At 56.8% G+C, this 19,924-nt stretch overlaps 2 protein-coding genes across 2 annotated transcripts in view; one reads left to right on the top strand and one right to left on the bottom strand.

Moving 5' to 3' along the window:
- The window catches only part of ZNF384 (zinc finger protein 384), a 168,242-nt gene that overhangs the window by 30,419 nt on the left and 117,899 nt on the right, over nucleotides 1-19,924 (top strand). The window lies entirely within an intron of this gene.
- On the bottom strand, nucleotides 11,243-18,707 carry LAG3 (lymphocyte activating 3). Its single transcript, XM_056106871.1, has 8 exons — nucleotides 18,650-18,707; nucleotides 18,294-18,432; nucleotides 17,664-17,960; nucleotides 16,888-17,147; nucleotides 16,052-16,327; nucleotides 12,831-13,073; nucleotides 12,043-12,173; nucleotides 11,243-11,506 (listed from the first exon to the last, which is right to left on the bottom strand). The coding sequence occupies exons 1-8, from the start codon at nucleotides 18,705-18,707 to the stop codon at nucleotides 11,309-11,311; spliced, it is 1,602 nt and encodes a 533-aa protein (XP_055962846.1). The 3' UTR covers nucleotides 11,243-11,308.

Below are 19,924 nucleotides of genomic sequence, written 5' to 3'. Positions count from 1 at the left end.
GAGAGCTAGGGAGCTGAGGGAGGTGAGGGAGCTAGGGAGGTGAGGGAGGTGAGGAGGCTGAGGGAGGTGAGGGGGCTGGGGGTGTGTGGGAAGTGTGTGCTGCCTGAGGGAGCCGAGGGGACTGAGGCAACATGAGCAGTGAGGTGCCTGAGGAGCTGAGGGAGCTGAGAGCCATGAAGGTGAGGGAGTCCCCCGTGGCTGTGTCTTTGTGTCTTTGTGCTGGGTGGGCCTTGTTACCCCAGTGGGCTCTGCACAGACCCTTCTCACAGGCTGACCAGGCGGCCCCTACAGCTCCTTACTTGAAACCTGGTTTCCTTAATGAGTCTCTCCCGGGTCCCTGCGTTATTTCTCCCCCGGAAGCATCGTCCAAGGGTAACCAGATGATGAAACAACTCAGTGTTGTGTCTGTGTGTCTCGGGCCAGAGAAGTGATGAAGCGGCACACCCCAGCACCCAGCAAGGTGCACTGAATCTGGGACGCCCCATAATACTTGTGGCATTACTAATAAATAAATAAATATTTAGGGCCAGGGAAATCCTTAGCATGTAGGAAGTTCCTGAATTTGATCCCCAGAACCATTTGCTTGGATCTCTGGGAGAGGTTCTGGGCTCCTGCATATCACCCAGCGTGGATCTTATTTAAAATGTTATACTTGTCAGTTTGAAATGTGTGATTGTAAAATAGACACAAAATAAAGATTTACCAGAGCCCAGAGTGATAATACAGCGGGGAGGGGGTTTGCCTTACATGCGGCCGACCCAGGTTCAATCCCCAGCATCCCTGAGCACCACCAGGAGTGATTCTTGAGTGCAGAGCCAGGAGTTACCCCTGAGCATCGCTCGGTGTGGCCCCCAAAACAACAACAACAAACAAACAAATAAGTCCAGAACTAAAAAAAAAAAAAAACAGTAAACTTTACCCTTGTAATGTAATTTTTGTACTTTTTTTTTCGCTTTTTTTTTTTGCGGGGGGTCACACTCAGCGATGCACAGGAGTTACTCCTGGTTCATGCACTCAGAAATCTCTCCTGGCAGTGCTCGGAGGACCATATGGGATGCTGGGAATCAAACCTGGTTCTGCCATGTGCAAGGCAAAACACCCCACCTGCTGTGCTATTGCTCCAGCCCCTTTGTATTTTTTTTTTTTTATATTTTTGGTGCTGCTGGAGAGCCAACCCAAAGCCTCACACCAAAAAGCGACCTTTCTGCCATGGAGCTATCATTGCCAGCGACCACTGGGTCTGGTTTTGGGGCCACACTCAGCAGTGCTCTGGGCTGACTCCAGGCTCTGTGCTCAGGGATCACACCTAGTGGTACTCAAGGGACCTTATCCAGTGGCAGGATCAACCCAGGGTTGGCCTTTGGCACAGCAAGAGTTTTAGCCCCTCCAATATCTCCCCAGGGGTTCCCCCCACCACTACCCCAACCTTATAACCCTTTTTTTTTTTTGGAGAGAGCACGTTCCACAGTGCTCAGAGGTAACTCGGCTCTGTGCTCAGGGGTCACTGCTGATGGGGCTCAGGAGACCATCTGCAGTGCCTGGAATTGAGCCTAGGCCAGTTGCATGCTCGGTAAGCACCCGCTCAAGTGGGCCCAATAACATCTCCACTGTGAGACTTGTTGTTACAGTGTTTGGCATATCGAATACACCGCAGGTAGCATGCCAGGCGGGATACTCTTGGTAGCTTGCCGGAATAAAACAATACCAGGCCAGGGGCTGGAGTGATAGCACAGCAGGGAGGGCGTTTGCCTTGCACGCGGCCGACTTGGGTTCAATTCCCAACATCCCATATGGTCCCCTGAGCACCACCAGGGATAATTCCTGAGGGCAGAGCCAGGAGCAAGCCCTGTGCATTGCCGGGTATGACCCAAAAAGCAAACAAAAACAAAAACAAAACCAGGCCATTGTACTCTTCTGGCTGCATTGATGAGACACAGGTCTTAAGAGTTTCATATATTTCACTAATCATGGTCACGGTCCTCCCGTTGTTTGTCGATTTGTTCGAGCAGGCCCAGTAACGTCTCCATCGTGAGACTTGTTGTTACTGTGTTTGGCATACTGAATACGTCACGGTTAGCTTGCCAGGCTTTGCCGTGAGAGTGAGATACCCTCGGTAGCTTGCCAGGCTCTCCGAGAGACGCGGAGGAATTGAACCTGGCTCAGCCGGGCCGGCTGCACGCAAGGTAAACGCCCTACCGCTGTGCTATCGCTCCAGCCCCTGGCCTGGTATTGTTTTATTCTGGCAAGCTACCGAGAGCATCCTGCCTGCATGGCAGAGTCTGGCACGTTACCCACGGTGTATTCGATATGCCAAACACTGTAACAACAAGTCTCACAGTGGAGACGTTATTGGGCCCGCTCGAGCGGGTGCTTCCCAAGCATGCAACTGGCCTAGGTTCAATTCCAGGCACTACAGATGGTCTCCCGAGCCCCATCAGCAGTGATTTAATAAAAATTAAAAAAAAAAAAGAGTTTCATATAATTGCTGAGCAGAGCCGGGGTGCGAGTTCCAGCCTGACCCTATGGTGTCCATCCACTCCAAGCACTTAATCACTTAACTTCCCGTTAGTCATCGATTTGCTCGAGCGGGCGCCAGTAACATCTCCATTTGTCCCTGTCGCGTGCTAGTGTAGCCCAATGGCATCTGTTCGCTCTGGGAACATGAAGAGCCAGTAACTACAACTGGTCTCATTCACCTGACTCCAAGCACTATGGGAATCTTATCCCCTGTCGCATCCCCACGCCCATGCTTGATGGAAACCTGGATGGGGGCCCGGAGTGATAGCACAGCGGGGAGAGTGTTTGCATGCAGGTGGCCAAGCCGGGTTCAATCCCCGGCATCCTGTATGGTTCCCTGAGCACCGCCAGGAGTGAATCCTGAGTGCAGAGCCAGGAGTAATTCCTGAGCATCATCTGGTGTGACCCCAAAAGCCCACCCCACCAAAAAAGAAAAAAAGAAAAAACCAAACTAGAGGCTTAAAAGCTAAGAGGCGTCTTCTCCCAAGGCAGTGGGAGGACGCCAATCTTCTCCGTGGGTTTCTGAGGCTTGGTAACGTTCCCCCCCAAACCCCAACACATCTGTAGGGGAATTTGGGGGTTGGTTTTGTTTGGAGTGTGTGTGTGTGTGTGTGTGTGTGTGTGTGTGTGTGTGTGAAGTGTGTGAACACCTAGTGTTCATAGCACACTCCTGACTCTGTACTCAGGGCTCACTCCCAGCTGTGGTCCAGGGAGTACTATGCAGCGCCGGGGATCGAACCAGGGTTGGCCACATGCTCAACCCCTGTTCTGTCCCTCCAGCTCGGAATGTCACCAGGCTCCCCAGCCTTCTCACCATCGTCCGCACATGCCAAATCCTAGAAAATAATCACACCCTTCATTGTGTGAAAAGGGAAGGAAACGGCCGGGTCTTACCCGCGCTCAACCCCCAGCACCGCCGTGGAGAATCACAGCCAACAAGCACAGAGAAACCACAGAAGCAGAACTGGGAGCGGATCTGACGCTCCTCGGCCCGGTGCTCGGAATTTTCTGGAAGTCTCCGGGTTTCTGGGAAACAGCTGTTTTTTGCCACGGGCTGCAGGGGGAGGAGGAGGAGGAGGAGGAGGAGGAGGAGGAGGAGGAGGAGAAGGAGGAGAAGAAGGAGGAAGAGGAGGAGGAGGAGGAGAAGAAGGAGGAGGAGGAGGAGGAGGAGGAGGAGGAGGAAGAGGAGGAGGAGGAGGAGGAGGCCCAGAGTGGAGAAAGAGGGAGAAGGCTGGAGGGGCCCCTCATGAAGGCTGCCGCAACATGGGAGACCCAGTTCTGGGGGAGGGGTGAGGCCCCCCCTGGAGCAGGGGCTTGCAGGCCCAGGTGCAGGCCTGTGGTGGCCTCCTTTCCAGAAACCTCCGCAGCTGCACCCAGCGACACCTTGGCACAGGGGTGGGGGCCTCCTGGGCCTCCCCCTCACCAACAGTGTCGGGGGGGCGGGGGACACTGGCGGCCCCCTGCGAGGCTCAAACAGCACCTGCAGCTTCAGGGAGAAACCGTCAGTCACAGCGGAGGGGAAGAAAACCCCAAGGAAGAAAACACCATCACTCCCCCCCACCAGGGGTGGGCTGAGGGGCCCTGAGCACTGGAGCACTGGAGCACTGTCCTCCCAGTGTTCATCGATTTGCTCCAGCAGGCACCAGTAATGTCTCCATTGTGAGACTTGTTACTGTGTTTGGCATATCGAATACGTCACGGGGAGCTTGCCAGGCTCTGCCCAGGTGGGCGGGATACTCTCGGTAGCTTGCCGGGCTTTCCGAGAGGGCCAGAGGAATCGAACTCAGGTCGGCCGCTTGTAAGGCAAATGCCCTGCCGCTGTGCTATTGCTCCAGCCCTGAGCAGGGAACCCTAATTCCCTTGCTCACCTTCTTTGTGGGAGGGGCTGCCACAGAAGCTCAGGTCTGAACTAACATCTCTGTCTGGTGGGAGAGGTGGGGCATGGAACTTTCTGGAACCTTTCTGGAACTGTCCCCCCCTACCCTGATTTATGGGAATGAGGATTGGGACACAAGTCACACACTGACCAACAAGTATGACGACGGTTGACAGGTTGGAATAAACACTTTTTTGTCGATGTTGCTCTTCAGGGAGCCACATCAGGGGTTACACTTGGCTCTGCACTCAGGAATCACTCTTGATGGTGCTCGGAGGACACTATGGGATGCCGGGGATCGAACCCGGGTCAGCCGCGTGCAAGGCAAACGCCCTCCCGGTTGTATTATTGCTCTGCCCCAATAAACACGTTTTTTTAATAAAATTATTTTCTTAAGTATTTTTTATCATTATTTTTGGTCGAGCATCTTCCACCCAGATCCTCCAAATTCCAGTAGGCGGGGGTCACACCCACCACCTGGGCCCCCTGGCGCCGTGTAATCCCATCAGCGGCCAAGACTCAGAGACTGTAAAATCCAGATCCCGGACGAGAACAGTGCAGTCTTCTGCCCCCGCGCCTGGGTGTTCCTTCCCGGAGCCCCTTGGAGGGGAGCGTGTTGAGCTTTCCTCCCCGCCCCAACCAGGGCTCCGGCAGCCGAAGACCTCCAGGACCAGCCACCACCATGCTGAGACCACTCTCCGCACACATGAAGGTACTGGCAGAGGGACAAAGCCACGCGGGTTCCGGGGCCGAGACCTCCAAGCCTACTCGAATTGGAGTCGAGCATCTTCCACCCAGATCCTCCAAATTCCAGTAGGCGGGGGTCACACCCACCACCTGGCCCCCTGGCGCCGTGTAATCCCATCAGCGGCCAAGACTCAGAGACTATAAAATCCAGATCCCGGACGAGAACAGTGCAGTCTTCTGCCCTCGCGCCTGGGTGTTCCTTCCCGGGGCCCCTTGGAGGGGAGCGGGAACTTATCAGAACTTTTTTTTTTTTAATGACATCTTATTGTCTCTTTCCTACTTTGGACAAACTTGCAGGCTATCGAATGTAGCCTGCCCACAGGGCAGAGTCTGGCAAACTCCCCGTGGCGTACCCAATATGCCAAATACCAGTAACAATGATGGGTCTCATTCTCCTAAAGAGCCTTGAATATAATCTCAGGGCCAGGATGAAAGAGACGTTACTGGGGCCTGCTCGAGGCAATCAACGAATAACAGGATGATGAAATGATTAAATGAAATGATTTGCTTTTTGGGTCACACCCGGCGATGCTCAGGGGTACTCCTGGCTCTGCACTCAGGAATCACTCCTGGCAGTGCTGGGGGACCTTATGGGATGCCAGGAACTGAACCCGGGTCGGCTGCATCCAAGGCCAAAGCCCTCCCCACTCTATATCGCTTTGACTCCCCTTTAAGGTTTTTTAGGGAGGTAACACCCCTTCCTGTTGGTGCTCAGGGGCTACTCCTAGCTCTGTGCTCAGAGGTCACTCCTAGCAGTGTTCAGAGGATCACATACAGGGCTGGGATTTAAACCAGGGTCCTGGCCACAGCTGCATTAAGGCAAGTACCTAACCTCTGTAGTATCACTCGAGCCTTGAAATGCTTTTTATTTTGGGGGGGTTGGCGGTGCTGAGGGCTTATTCCTACTCTGTTTCAGAGATCTCTCCTGGCCATGCTCGGGGGCCCACATGTGTAGCTGACGATTGCGCCGAGGTCTGTTCTGTTCCAGGCAAGCGCTGAACTCCGCCCTGTTTCTCAGCCCCTGGCCTGACACACCTGCCTTGGCAAAGCAGAACCTCATCGGGCTCCCAGACCCTTAGGACAGGGGCTGGAGTGATAGCACAGCGGGGAGGGCGTTTGCCTTGCACATGGCTGAACTGGGTTCGATTCCCAGCATCCCAAAGGGTCCCCTGAGCACCGAGAGGGGTAATTCCAGAGCGCAGAGCCAGGAGTAACCCCTGTGCATAGCCAGGTGTAACCCATAAAGCAATAAATAAATAAATAAATAAAATAAAGCTACCTGTGACATATTCAATATGCCAAATACAGTAACAACAAGTCTCAAAATGGAGACGTTACTGGGCCCGCTGGAGCAAAATCTGAGAAGGGAGGGGAGGGGAGAGGAGAGGAAGGGAAAATGGAAGGAAGGAAGGAAGGAAGGAAGGAAGGAAGGAAAGATAGAGTCGGAGGAATAGCACAGCAGGTAGGGTACTTGCCTTGCATGCCGCCAACCTGGGTTCAATCCCTGGCATCCCATATAGTCACCCGAGTAACACCAGAAGTGTTTTCTGAGTGCAGAGCCAGGAGTAACCTTTGAGCATTGCTGGATGTGGCCAAAAAAAGCGGGGGGGGGGGGGGGGAAGAATAAGAGAGAGAGGGAGGGGAGGGAGGAAGGAAGGAAGGAAGGAAGGAAGGAAGGAAGGAAGGAAGGAAGGGAAGTGTGGTAGCTTTCATCACAGAAGGCAGTTGCTAGGATATAGACCGTGAAGGAGCCCTTGGCGATGGGGCAGGTTGAGCCTCTCTGCCCAGCAGCCAACTCAGGGAAGTTTCCAGGGGCAGAACCTCCAGGCAGGCAACCTACACAGGTCACCACCCCTGGGCCACGCCTTGTAGCAGCCCCTGCCTGGGAACAGTTTAGCCAAGCTGCTGCACCCAGCTGTGAACTTTCAAAGCATCAAGCTGGGCGGTCATTCCTTAGGTGACAAAAGGACTCAGCCTATTCCTGGCTCTGCACTCTGGGATCACTCCCGGCATGTGGCATGCTGGGGACCCTGTGGAGTACGGGGGATCAAACCGAGGTCAGGAGCATGCAAGGCTTATCCACTGTACTATCTCTCTAGCACCCCTATTTATTTTCCTTCCTTCCTTCCTTCCTTCCTTCCTTCCTTTCTTTCTTTCTTTCTTTCTTTCTTTCTTTCTTTTTCTTTTTGGGTTACACCCAGCAATGCACAGGGTTGCTACTGGCTCTGCACTCAGGAATTACTCCTGGCAGTGCTTGGGGGACCCTATGGGATGCCAGAGATCGAACCCGGGTCAGCTGCGTGCAAGGCAAACGCCCTACCCGCAGTGCTATCACTCTGGCCCCTTTTCCTTTCATTTTTTTGGGGGGCACACTGTACTGTGCTCTTGCTCCTGGTTCTAGCCTCAGGGATCACTCCTGGCCATCCTCAGGGGCCATATAGGGTGCCAGGGATCAAACCCCAGTAGGCCGAGTGGAAGGCAATCGCCCTACCTGCTGTACTATCTCTCCAGCCCCAAGTCCCGTTTCTTTTTTTCTTCTTTTTTTCTTATATTTAGTTTTCGGTTTGGGAGCTACATGTGGCAGTGCTCAGGACTTACTTCTGGCTCTGTTCTCAGAAGACCACATAGGACACTGGGATTAGGCCCAGGTTGGCCACATGCAAGGCAAGTGCCCTAGACACTGTACTTTCTCCAGCCCCTAAAGACCCCATTTCTTTTTTTCCTTTTTTTGGGGGAGGGAGGGGAGTCACACCCGCTGATGCTCAGGAATTACTCCTGGCGGTGCTCAGGGGCCTACATGGGAAGCTGGGGATTGAACCTGGATAGGCCACGTGCAAGGCAAACGGCCTACCTGCTGTACTATTGATCTGGCCCCCCAAACCCCATTTTTCAAGAAGCTTTCCCATCCCCCCAGGTATCCCTGAAGGCGCCTCCCAGTCATTGGACTCTCCTCCACTTCATGGTACCTCCTAACCCTAGTCTGGGCTTTGGGTCAGCAGATAAACTCGGAGATGAGGAATGAACACAACAGCTTCCTGGGAAGGCCTTAAAAGGCCGCCCCAGAAAAAAAAAAAAAAATTGATAGCGGATAGGGCATTTGCCTTGCATGCGGCCAACCCGGCTTCGATTCCCAGCATCCCATAAGGTCCCCTGAGCACCGCAAGGGGTAATTCCTGAGTGTAGAGCCAGGAGTAACCCCTGTGCATCGCCAGGTGTGACCCAAAATGCAAAAAAAAAAAAAAAAAAAAAAGGCCACCCTCTGGATGGAGCGATAGCACAGCCGGGAGGGTGTTTGCCTTGCATGTGGCCGACCCAGGTTCGGTTCCCAGCATCCCATAGGATCCCTCGAGAACCACAAGGAGTAATTCCTGAGTGCATGAGCCAAGAGGAATCCCTGAGCATTGCTGGCGTGACCCAGAAAGGAAAAAAAAAAAGAGCGCCCCCCCCCCAAAGGCTAGAGGTCGTCCTACTGGATGGGAAGAGGGTAACAGACAGGAGCATGTCACCCCTGAGAGAAAGTGGCGAGAGACCTAAGAGAGGCTCTGTGCTCCCCCTCAGCACCTCCCTCCCTTTTGCCCTTTGCTCTTCTCTTGGTGGCTGAAGGAACAGGGTGGCCCTTTCTTCTGTCTCTGGGTCCCCTCTCTGTCTCATTCTGAAGGGCCCTGGGGGAATTCCCTGCCAGGACACAGCCAAAGAATCCTCTACCATGACACTCAGATGACACTCACGAGCCCAAAGGGCATAGGATGTTTCTTCACAGAAAGGAAAAGTGCCACCCACGGAAGTTTCCAGAAAACCCCTGCCCTGTTCAAACACTGACCCCCCCTCCCCCCCACCACCACTGCTACAGCACGGAAAGCCGGGGCCCTGCTGAGTGAATCCCAGACCTTGGCAAAGGGTGGGAGTGAAGTTCAGAGACTCAAAGGGCCTTGGGGACTTTCCCTCAGAGTGTGCCGGTCTCTGGGGAGCCCCCAAACTCCTCTCAGAGCCTCAGTTTCACTGTCTGAGCACTCCACAGCCTCGTGTGGTTCCAAAGGACCCGCTCACAGCGCTGACCAGGGCCAAGCTCCCTGCCTCCGTTTCCCTCCCAGAGTCTCCCGGGAGAGGAGTCCGAGCCTCCTGATTTGCCTTGCTCTCAGGGCGCATGCAGTTTCCAGGTCTAGCTCGGCACCCCACATCCCTGCGGCCTCGCTCTCCCCCTCTCCCCAGAGCACTCCCTCTCCTGTCCTGGGTAAAAGTTCCCTTGGCAAAACTGCCGCCAAACACCAGCCATGCCCCTGGCAGGGCGGGTCCCGTACCAGGGTACCAGGCTGCAGGAGGGCTGTGCTGTGTGCGGGTCACGCCCGGCCCACCCACGGGAATGTCCTTGCGGAGAGCAGGAAGCAGACCCTGGTGGGGCCCCTCCAGCATGCTTGGCTGGACCACTGTGGGCCGCCCTGATCAGACCAATATGCCCATGCCCAGCCCTGCCAGTGTTCAAACCCTGCTTTTTTTTTTCTTTCTTTTTGGGCCACACCCAGCGATGCTCAGGGGTTCCTCCTGGCTCTGCACTCAGGAAGTACTGCTGGCAATGCTCAGGGGACCCTATGGGATGCCGTGGATTGAATTCGGGTGGGCTGCATGCAAGGCAAACTTGCCCTTCCAGCTGTCCTATGGCTCCAGCCCACCAGCTGTCTTTTGAGGGGGTCTGGGGTTGGGCATTATCAGTCCCGGGCACATCAGCAGAGCCGGCTCAGAAACTGGGACTCCTGACCGGCAAAGCCACAACCTCAGCCAGCTGGCCCGCCGGCGTGCTCCCCACGTGGGGCCCTTGTTCTCAGCGCTCCCCTTTGTCAGACTAGAACCCCAACTTGGCCAGGGCCCGGGCATGTGTCTCAAGGCATGGATTGTTCCGGCCCGGTTCCTGGAGGGCTCCCAAGACATGTGACAGCCGCTCTGTCGCTCAACGCACACGGGGCAGGGCCCGGGGGAGCGAGCCCGCCCAGCACTGCCTGCCTCCACGGGCGCCTCAGCCGGCCTTGTCGCCTGCGCCGGGTATCTGGAGGGCTCCCCCATCCCCCATGCCCCGCCAGCCCCTACTCCAGGGCCTCGGTGCATGATACGCAGTGACCACTGGGTGGCACTGTGTTGTCGTGCCGAGATCTAACAGGTCGCCAGGAGCCTGAGACCAGGCGTTCTGGACCTCCGTGGAACTGAGGGAGCCAGTGTGTGTTGTGTGTGTGTGTGTGTGTGTGTGTGTAGGAGGGCACCGCAGCAAAAGGATGTGTGTGTTTGTGTGTAGGAAGACAATTCAACAGAAGGTTGTGTGTGTGTGTGTGTGTAGAAAGGCAACTCAGCGGAAGGAGTGTATGTGTGTGTTTTTGTGTGTGTGTGTGTGTGTGTGTGTGTGTGTGTGTGTGTGTGTAGGAGGGCACCGCAGCAAAAGGATGTGTGTGTTTGTGTGTAGGAAGACAATTCAACAGAAGGTTGTGTGTGTGTGTGTGTGTGTGTGTGTAGAAAGGCAACTCAGCAGAAGGGGTGTGTGTGTGTTTGTGTTGTGTGTGTGTGTGTGTAGGAAGGCAACTCAGCGGAAGGAGTGTATGTGTGTGTTTTTGTGGTGTGTGTGTGTGTGAGAGTGTGTGTGTGTGTGTGTGTGTGTGTGTGTAGGCCTGAGGCCCCTGTGCAGGCAGTGGGATCCAGTCAGGAAGGTGCCTCAGCAGAGAGAGAATGTGTGTGTGTGACCCAGAAGGCCAGGGTCAAGGACAACGGAAAAATGGAGCCAGAGGGCCACAGCCTGTGCTGAAGTTGGGTGATGGGACGGGATGAGGGGACGGGGAGGCAGAGGAACAAAAACCGAAAGGAAACCAGGGCAGCCCTCAGAGCCCATGCGAGAGAGCGGGAGGGCAGGGTGCAGGCCTTTTGGACCCTCACAAAAAGCAACCCCCCAGGCGAGAGAATGCAGGAGAGAGACCAAGGAAGAAGCCCCAGGGGACCAGGGACAGAAGGGGGAGGAGAGAGGCCGAGGAAAGTGGGTCAAGAGACTGGGGTGGGAGACGGGAACCCCTGAAGCGGGGAGCGACCCGGAGCTTCTCTGGGCAAGGAGTCAGGCTTGGCTTGCTGCTGACGGGGCGTTTATTTGGACTTGGACAGGGGTGTGGAGCCGGCTGGCGCCTCTGCTCCTGCTCAGGACTATTTCAGTTCCGGGCCCGGCTCCATCGCCAGCTCCAGCTCTGGTGCAGTTTCCAGCCCCGGCTCCAGCTCCTGCTCCAGCTCTGGCTCCAGCTCTGGGTCTTCCGGCTCCAGGTCCTCCCTCTTGCTCTGAGCCTCGGGTGGGTGAACCCCCTGCTCCAAGGCAGAGAATCTTCTAGGTCTCCACTGTGAGATGGTCTGGAAGGGCAGTGGAAGGGGTGAGACGTGGGAAAGGGAAGGGACCAGAGGAGACCACTGCACTGAGGCCCGTCTGTTCCTTCACAGACCCCTGTTCTCCCCAACTCTTCTTTGGCCTAATCGCAGCCCTTCTAGATTCCAGGGGGTCCAGAGTGCAGGGATTAAGCAGGAAGGGGTCTGAGGGGAAGTTCAGGGGGCACCTCGGTGGTCTGACTGAAAAAAGTGATCTGACTGAGGGGCTGGAGCCATAGCACAGTGAGTAGGGCATTTGCCTTGCACGTAGCCGACCCGGGTTCAATTCCCAGCATCCCATAGGGTCTCCTGAGCACCGCCAGGAGTAATTCCTGAGTGCATGAACCAGGGGTAACCCCTGAGCATCGCTGGGTGTGACCCAAAAAGAAAAAAAAAAACAAGAGTGATCTGACTGAAAAAGGGTGATCTGATGGAAAAGGGGTGATGTGGATGAAAAAAAGGGTGATCTGACTAAAAAGGGGGTGGCAGCCAATATTTTAGGAGAGGGGATACTTCTGGCTCACCTGTCTTCTCCAGAGATGAAAGCCATAGACTCCGGTTCCCAAAAGAAGCAGAAAAATACTCCCCAGAGTGAGGAAGAGAGGAAGATGGGCAGCTTTTGAGGCGCCAGGGGCTCCCCCAGAGGACCAGGCACCTGCAGAGAAGGGACAGGTGGAGGCCGAGGGTCACTATCCAGAGGAGATGAGACATCTCACCTCATCCTCACAGATGACAGAGAGATGAGGCCCAGGGCGCTGAAGGGGATTAGCAGAGATCATTCGGCTCATTAAGGCAGCGGAGGGTCTGGAGGGTCTGGCGTAGACAAGAGCCCGGGGGTCAGGGTGCAATCACTGTATGTATCCCTGTCATCCCATTGTTCTTTGATTCACTCGAGCAGGCGCCAGTAACGTCTCTATTCCTCCCAGCCCTGAGATTTTACTTCTCTTCTTACTCGTCTTTTCCCAACGATTGGAGGCTCGTTCAGGGTCAGGGGAATGGGACCTGTTGTCGTTACTGTTTTTGGCATGTCGAATATGCCAGGGGGAGCTTGCCAGGCTCTGCCCGTGTGGGCAGGATAGCTTGCCGGGCTGTCCGAGAGTCATATATTTATATATATATATATATATATATATATATATATATATCTATGATTTGTTGCCTATTGTCTGAACCCCATCAAATATGCTGTGGTAACTGCAGCGTGCAAGATGGGGAGAAAAAAGAATTTGGGGTCGGGGGGGAGGGGGAATCTGGAAATGAGATGAAGGCAAGTGGCCTGGAGCTGGCCGGGGAGACCTGCTGGACGTCAGACCTGGGCGAGAGTGTTCCGGGAAGTAGAGCGCCGTCCCGAGAAGCCTGTCCCCTTGGTACAGCTGGCACTGCCAGGGCTGGGAAAGCAGTCTGGGGTCCTGCAGGAGCAGCCAGGGTCCCAGGGTGCTGTCCTCAGACTGTCTGCCCAGGGGAATCCACAGAAAACGCTCCTGTCCAGACGCCGGCGTGACCTCACAGAAGGGTTGGCTCACGCTGCCGGGTGACCCAGAGGACTTGGGAGTCACTGAAAAAGCAGAGGAGAAAGATCTTCTTTAGTGGAAACTAGGGGTTCAAGGTACTCCTGGGGGTTGGAGTGATGGTACAGTGGGGAGGGCATTTTCTTTGCACGTGGCCAACCCAGGTTCAATCCCTGGCATCTTATATGATCCCTCAAGCAATGCCAGGAGTAATTCCTGAGTGCTGAGCCAGGAGTAACCCCTGAGCATCGCTATGTGTGACCCAAAAAGAAAAAAAAAATGACTCCCAAGTCTGGATGACTCCCCTGGGCACTGACAGGCCAAGGGCAAGGAGAAGCTCTTGGGGTCACAGCCAGATCAATCTACACAAGAAAAGATTTCCGGTTGGCCCACAGGACCACCCAAACACTCCCACCGGTCCCCACTGCCTTGGGGGGGTTCCTGTTCCAACTCAAATGATCCAATAGGATGGCAAATCTGCCAGCACACTCCCTTACAATCCGTTTTTTTTTTTCTCTTTTTCTTTTTGGGTCACACCCAGTGATGCACAGGGGTTACTCCTGGCTCTGCACTCAGGAATTACTCCTGGCGGTGCTTGGGGGACCATATGGGATGCCGGGGATCGAACCCTGGTCGGACACCTGCAAGGCAAACGCCCTCCCTGCTGTGCTATCGCTCCAGCCCCCTTTCTTACAATTCCTTCACGTCGTCACAGCCCCTCTTGGCTAGTCTTCACAACGTAGCTCAGAGCCTTGTCGTGCTTCTGGAAAATACTGTCCCCCTTTGGTTAGTCCCATTTCCAGAGCAGGAACTGATCACTGCCTCTAGAAAGCGCAACTCAAGGCTGGAAGCAGGAAGCCAGGGTGAAGGCCCTGAGCTCAGCCTGGCAGACGGGAACCCACCCACAGACAGGGTGACAAAGACCCCCAAGTAACCCCGAGCGCAGAACAGCTGTGTGCTTTGGGGAAGCTCCTCTCTCACACAGGGGAACAGCGTCTTCCCGTTGGGTCACCATGAAAGCAGCATGAAAATGGACGTGAGTTTGGGGCTGGAGCGATAGCACAGTGGGTAGGGTGTTTGCCTTGCACGCGGCCGACCCGGGTTCGATTCCCAACATCCCATAGGGTCCCCGAGCACTGCCAGGAGTAATTCCTGAGTACAGAGCCAGGAGCAACCCCTGTGCATAATTGGGTGTGACCCAAAAACAAAAAAAGAAAAAAGAAAATGGACGCGAGCCAATGGCCCTGAGGAAGAACTGAGACAGGAAGAACTGGGCTGGAGTCACGGGACAGGAGGCAGGGCACTTGCCTTGCACATGGCTGATCCAGGTTCGATCCCCAGCACCACCTATGGGCCCTCGAACACCTCTAGCAGTGATCCTTGAGCACAGAGCCAGGAGAAATCCCTGAGCATCACAGGGTGTGACCCTGAATATTAAATAAGGAGGAACTGAGGTGCTGACTGGATGGGGGAGACAGGCAGAAAGGCTGAGTCAGGGCTAAGTCAGCAGCAAGCACTGGGTGTGAGGAAAAGTGGGGCTTCAGGGCTTCGGGGAAGCGTTCCAGAAGGTTCCATTCCCTGAATAATGAACATTCAGCACCAGCCCTTAGGAGGCCGTTATTGGGGGCGGGGGACCACACATGGCAGTGCTATGGAACCCGGGACGGAACCCAACCTGAGTTTCAACCCAGAGAAGCTTCCAGAAGTCTCCCTGGCCTGGGAGACATATTTATTAGGAAACTCATTTATTCACTTGCCCACTCAGCGTTACTATATGGTATAACAGCTGAGGGACAGGTGAACACTGGGTCACCTGCTGTGGCCCAGAGCAACCAGTAAACGCATACGGGCCCCTGGAGCCAGGTAGGTTTGGGTTTGTTTTCTACTGTCTGAGAAAGTCTTTGCTCAGTAAATATTTGCTGACCCGGGGACAGATTCCCAAATCCAGGTCACTTCCTGCAACTTTAACCCAAGCCCTGGCCCCAAAGTGGACACTGGGACTAGAAATAGACCCCTTTTTTCTTTTCTTTTCTTTTCTTTTCTTTTCTTTTCTTTTCTTTTCTTTCTTTCTTTGGCTTTTTGGGTCATACCCGGCAATTCTCCTGGCTCTGCACTCAGGAATCACTCCTGGCGGTGCTCAGGGGACGATAAGGAGAGCTTGGGATCGAACCCAGGCCGGCTACATGTAAGGCAAACGCCCTACCCACTGTACTACTGCTCCAGTCCCCCCCAACTTCTTTTCGGAGGGGGAAGGGAGGTAGTGCTCAGGATGGCCTGGCCCTGTGCTCAGGAGTGACCCCTGGAGGTGCTCAGGGGACCATACAGGGAACTGAACCAGAGATAGTCGCCTGCAAGGCAAGTGCTTAACCACCAGGGGTACAGCTCCGCCCCCCTTTATTAATTATTATTATTATTATTATTGCTTTTTGGGTCAACCCGGGATTGTACAGAGTTTACTCCTGGCTCATAATTACGCCTGGCGGTGCTCGGGGGACCATACGGGATGCTGGGAATCAAACCTGGGTCCACCGTGTGCAAGGCAAACGCCCCATCCGCTGTGCTATGGTTCCAGCCCCCCCCCCTTTTTAATCTATTTTGTTATTGCTAGTACGGGGACACACCAGGGGTGCAGGAAGGGGACCTGGGGTGATGCGGGGGAGACGTGTGTGGTTTAGGAATGAAACCCCGGACCTGACACATGGAGGCGTGTATTTTACCCCTGGGCCACATCCCTGGGCCTTCCTACTCCCCTGAAACCATTCACACTTTCGCCATCTCTTGCTCCTTTCTCAAAGCCTCCCCCGGGCCTTGGGAAAAAGGGGAGTCCCTTAACTCTGAGTGGAACGTTCGTCTGGTGACTCAGGGGTGATTTTCCATCTCAGTGCTGTCAATGGGGGGGGTGAGAGAAGAGTCCCCTGGCGTCATGGGGTGTACCTGCCCAGGCTCTGCCCAACCTGCATCCCCTCCCGGTCCTCCCTCCAATCCCCAGTCCTGGGCACTCACTCCTTTCCCACCTGGGGCTGACCTGTGATGACGGCCAAAGTGACAGTGACACTGAATCCCTGCTTCTGCAGACGGACCCGGCACGTATAGGTCCCGGCCTGGGCCCGGCTCACGGCGATCAGCCGGAGGGTGAAGTTTCCCTGGTCTCCGGGCACCAGAAGGTCCGGTCCGCCCCCAGGAAGGGTCCACTGGGCACTGAGGGGAGACTGGGTCCCCACCACGGGGGGCAGGTGGCAGGGTAGCTCTGCTGTGGTACCCGCGGCAGCATACACCGTCAGGGGGGCTGGGGACGTCAGGCCTGGAAAGGAAGAGAAGCCAAGATAAACCAGAGCAGGCGGGGAGGCCCAGGGGTGACGGATTGGGGGGTTTTGGGGGGCAGCCTCTGGAGAGGGCAGGGCTTGAGGGCTGAGCCAAGGATGCCCAGAAATTTGGGGCTGGAGCGATAGATAGCACAGCAGGGAAGGCGTTTGCCTTGCACGTGGCCGACCTGGGTTCGATTCTCAGCATCCCATAGGGTCCCCCGAGCACCGCCAGGAGTAATTTCTGAGTGCATGAGCCAGGAGTGACCCCTGTGCATCGCTGGGTGTGATCCAAAAAGCAAGAAAAAAAAAAAAGGATGCCCAGAAATTCACACTCAGGTCTGGCCACCCAGGTGGGACCAAGAAGAGAATCAAGGCTGGCCAGGAGTTGGTCTTAATGGGAAAAGGTATTTCAACAGCCAGGCCCCCAGCACTGCCACTGACGTGGCCCCGTTGCCAAGGGCCTCACTGGGGAATCCGTCAGTCCGGGTGAGGAGGTGGCGGGCGGGCGGGCAGGAAGGAGTTGTGGTCACATGTGCAGGTGGAGAGGTGACGTTACCCGAAACGGTGAGGATGGAGGTGATGGAGACGTTGAAGCCATCCCCGTAGGCCAGGACGCAGCCCCAGAGGCCGGAGTCGGCCGGGCGGACCTGGGGCAGGAAGAGGAAGCTTCCCGCAGCGTAGAGGCGCGGGGCGGCGGGTACCGGGGCTCTGTCTGCGCCCCGGAACCAGCGCACGGAGGCGGGGAGGTCGGGGCGGCTGAAGGAGCAGTTCAGGACGACCCAGTCGGAGGCCCTGAGAGCCCCCGAGGGGGAGGGGCTGGCCACCGTCACTGCAAGGAGGAGGAGGAAGGTGTGAGCTGAGACGGAAACGGAAACACTCTCCCGACCGGCCCGTGAGCCAACTGGACGCTCCTCCTGGGAGCGGGGACCAGGCTGTCTGTTTCTCCTTCCAGAACCTTCCTCCCCCCCCCCCCCCAGGTTCAAAAGCCTGGTGGTACCTGTGGATGCTTTACGAGGGATGCAGGCGTGGGGGAGGGCGCCCCCACCCCCCCACTCCCCTGAGCCTCATCTGGAGTGAACTTGGTGGGGTTTGCGCTTCCCTCTCCCCCGCACCCCCAACTGAGGACCCCCAGGAAGCCCAGCCCGGGAGATTGGGATGAATCACTGGTCCAGATGCCGCCTCCCCCCAACCCCTCCCCAGCGCGTCCCCGCGACGCGCGATGCGCGCAGCCCGGCCGCGCCGGCCGGGGTGCGGATTGGGGGGAAGGGGTGCCCCGGGGGTGATGCCCTCGCGCCCCCGCCCCTCCTGCCCCTGCCCGCCGCCCGCCCCCACCTACGGGAGGCCTGGCCCACGCGCAGCCGGAGGCGGCAGGCGACGCTGCGGTGCCCGCGGCGGTCCCGGAGGCTCACGGAGGCGCGGTACTCGCCGGCGTCGGCGCGCCGGGCCGGGCTCAGCCACAGCGAGAAGTCGCCGCGCTGCAGGTCGCGCTGGCGCAGCTGCACGCGGGGCTGCAGGGGCTGCTTCCCGCTGCGCACGCCCCCGGGGGTCAGCCGCAGCACGGTGTAGCCCCGAGGGGCAGCCTCGGCGGGGCCCGGGGCTGGAGGGTGCGGGGAGGCCCCAAAAGGCGCGCTGGGCATGGGAGGTCCGGGGAGAGACAGACAGACAGACAGACAGAAAGACAGAGAGTGAACTGCAATTCGGAGGGTAAGATGCACCCCCCACACCAGCACCATATGGCAGCAGGAAGCTGTCAGGACTGCAGACATCCCTAAGGGGGACCCTGGGTACCCACCCCAACACACACACCCCGTAGGGAAGAAGCCAGGTTGGGGGGGTGCCCCAGGGCTGAGCTCAGCTTCTCTGACAGCTCAGAGGAGGAGATCTTGGATTTGGGGGTGCAGGTGGGAGTGTGGCTGATGCCGGATCCAGGGGCTGGTGTTGCCCACCTTTCGGGGTGCATACCTGTCTGGGACGTGCTGCCAAAGGACCTCTCGGATTCGCAGGTCCTGGGAGGGGCTGGCGGAGATGCAGGGGAGCTGGGCAGGGACCCCCTCCGGGGTCCACACCACCTGGACCTGGGCCTCAGCCCCTGACGCCTCCCCTGGGCAGGAGAAGAGAGGCCAGGGAGAAGGGCCATGAGCCATCATGAGACTGGGGTGGGGGTGGGGACCACGAAGGAGCCTCAGGTTCCCGAGGGAGACGGTGGGTTCCTGCCCCTTCCCTGCTCAGGCGGACACTTGGAGAAGCCCAAGAGCCTCAGCCACCTCTGGCCAGCCCTGGCCAGTGCCTGGAGGTCAGCCCGCAGGGGGTCCCCTTACCTGGAGCCACACACAGCAGCAGCAGGAGCAGCAGGTCGAGGAACGGAGGCCCCCGCATCGCCCCTCAGGCCTGGGCCGCCCCCCGGGCCCTCCAACGGAAAGATTCAGGCCGGAAGGGGTTGGGCTGGACAGATGGACAGACGATCAGAGAGAGACAGAGGCTCGGTAGAGGGAGATGGAGGAGGAAGAGGGACGGGGAGACCGTCTGCAGGGAGTGGAACCCAGGAGAAAGCGGGCGGCGGGAGGGAGGGCAGAGGGGCTCCTCGGGAAGGGGGGCTGGGGGGGGCAGAGCGGAGTGGGGGGCCTAGTGAGCTGGGAGGTGGCCGTGCTCCTCCAGGCCCTGGCCTCCGCCCTTCTGCCTTCACTGCACCTCTCCCCACTTCCCCTCCACGTCGCCCCCCTGCACACACACACCCCAGGGTTCACGGTTTCGCTTCGCAGTGGAAAGTGTGAGGGGGCTGATTCCCAGCAACATTACCCTCCACCCCTGTGGTGGCGCTCCCCTTGTTTATTTCCTCTGTCCCGGTGTCCCCTGCCACCGTGCCCTCCCCTCCCGCTGACAGGACCCTGTCCCCAGGACTTCCTGTCCCTCGCTCCAAATCTAAACCCTTTCTTAGGGCGCTGGCTTTGCACGCAGCCAACCTGGTTCCATCCCCGACCTCCCATAAGGTCCCTGGAGCGTCGCCAGGAAGGATTCCCGAGTGCAGGAGAAAGCCCTGAGCATCACCGGGTGTGGCCCCCAACCAAAAACCAAACCAACAAAGACTCCAAACCCTTTCTGGTCCCTCCCGGCCCCCCCAACAGCCTTCTTGCCTCCTCTGGCCAGACCTTCTGTGATCCCCCACATCCCCCTGGCCTCCCTGACCTTAGTCACCTTGCCACTGCCTCTCCAAGTGGTGACTCTTAGGATAAATGTCGTAGACAGGCAGTCTTACCGTCCCCTAAAATCTGATCTCTTAAAAGTGTGGGCCGTGACCCCATACGGATCCCGTAACTGAATGTATGGGTCATGAAAATACTCTCAGCGTTTAGGGTCAGAGAGATAATACAGGGGTTGAGACGTTTGCTTTGCAAGCAAGCAGCCCACCCGGATTCTATCCCTGGCACCTCAGTCCCCTTTGATCAGTGGCAGGTTCCACTGAGGACTGAGCAACACAGGGTGTGGCCCCCAAACCCCCAAAACAAAACCGTGTCAAGTTTTTTTTTGTAGGATTCTATCAGTAAATGTTGTTTTTGTGTATCTTCTTACTGTCTGTATACCTGGGGGGTCACATA

This window comes from Sorex fumeus, unplaced genomic scaffold (genome assembly GCF_029834395.1).
Source record: "Sorex fumeus unplaced genomic scaffold, SorFum_2.1 ptg000148l, whole genome shotgun sequence".
NCBI lineage: Eukaryota > Metazoa > Chordata > Mammalia > Eulipotyphla > Soricidae > Sorex > Sorex fumeus.
This window is presented reverse-complemented; position numbering and strand designations above follow the sequence as displayed.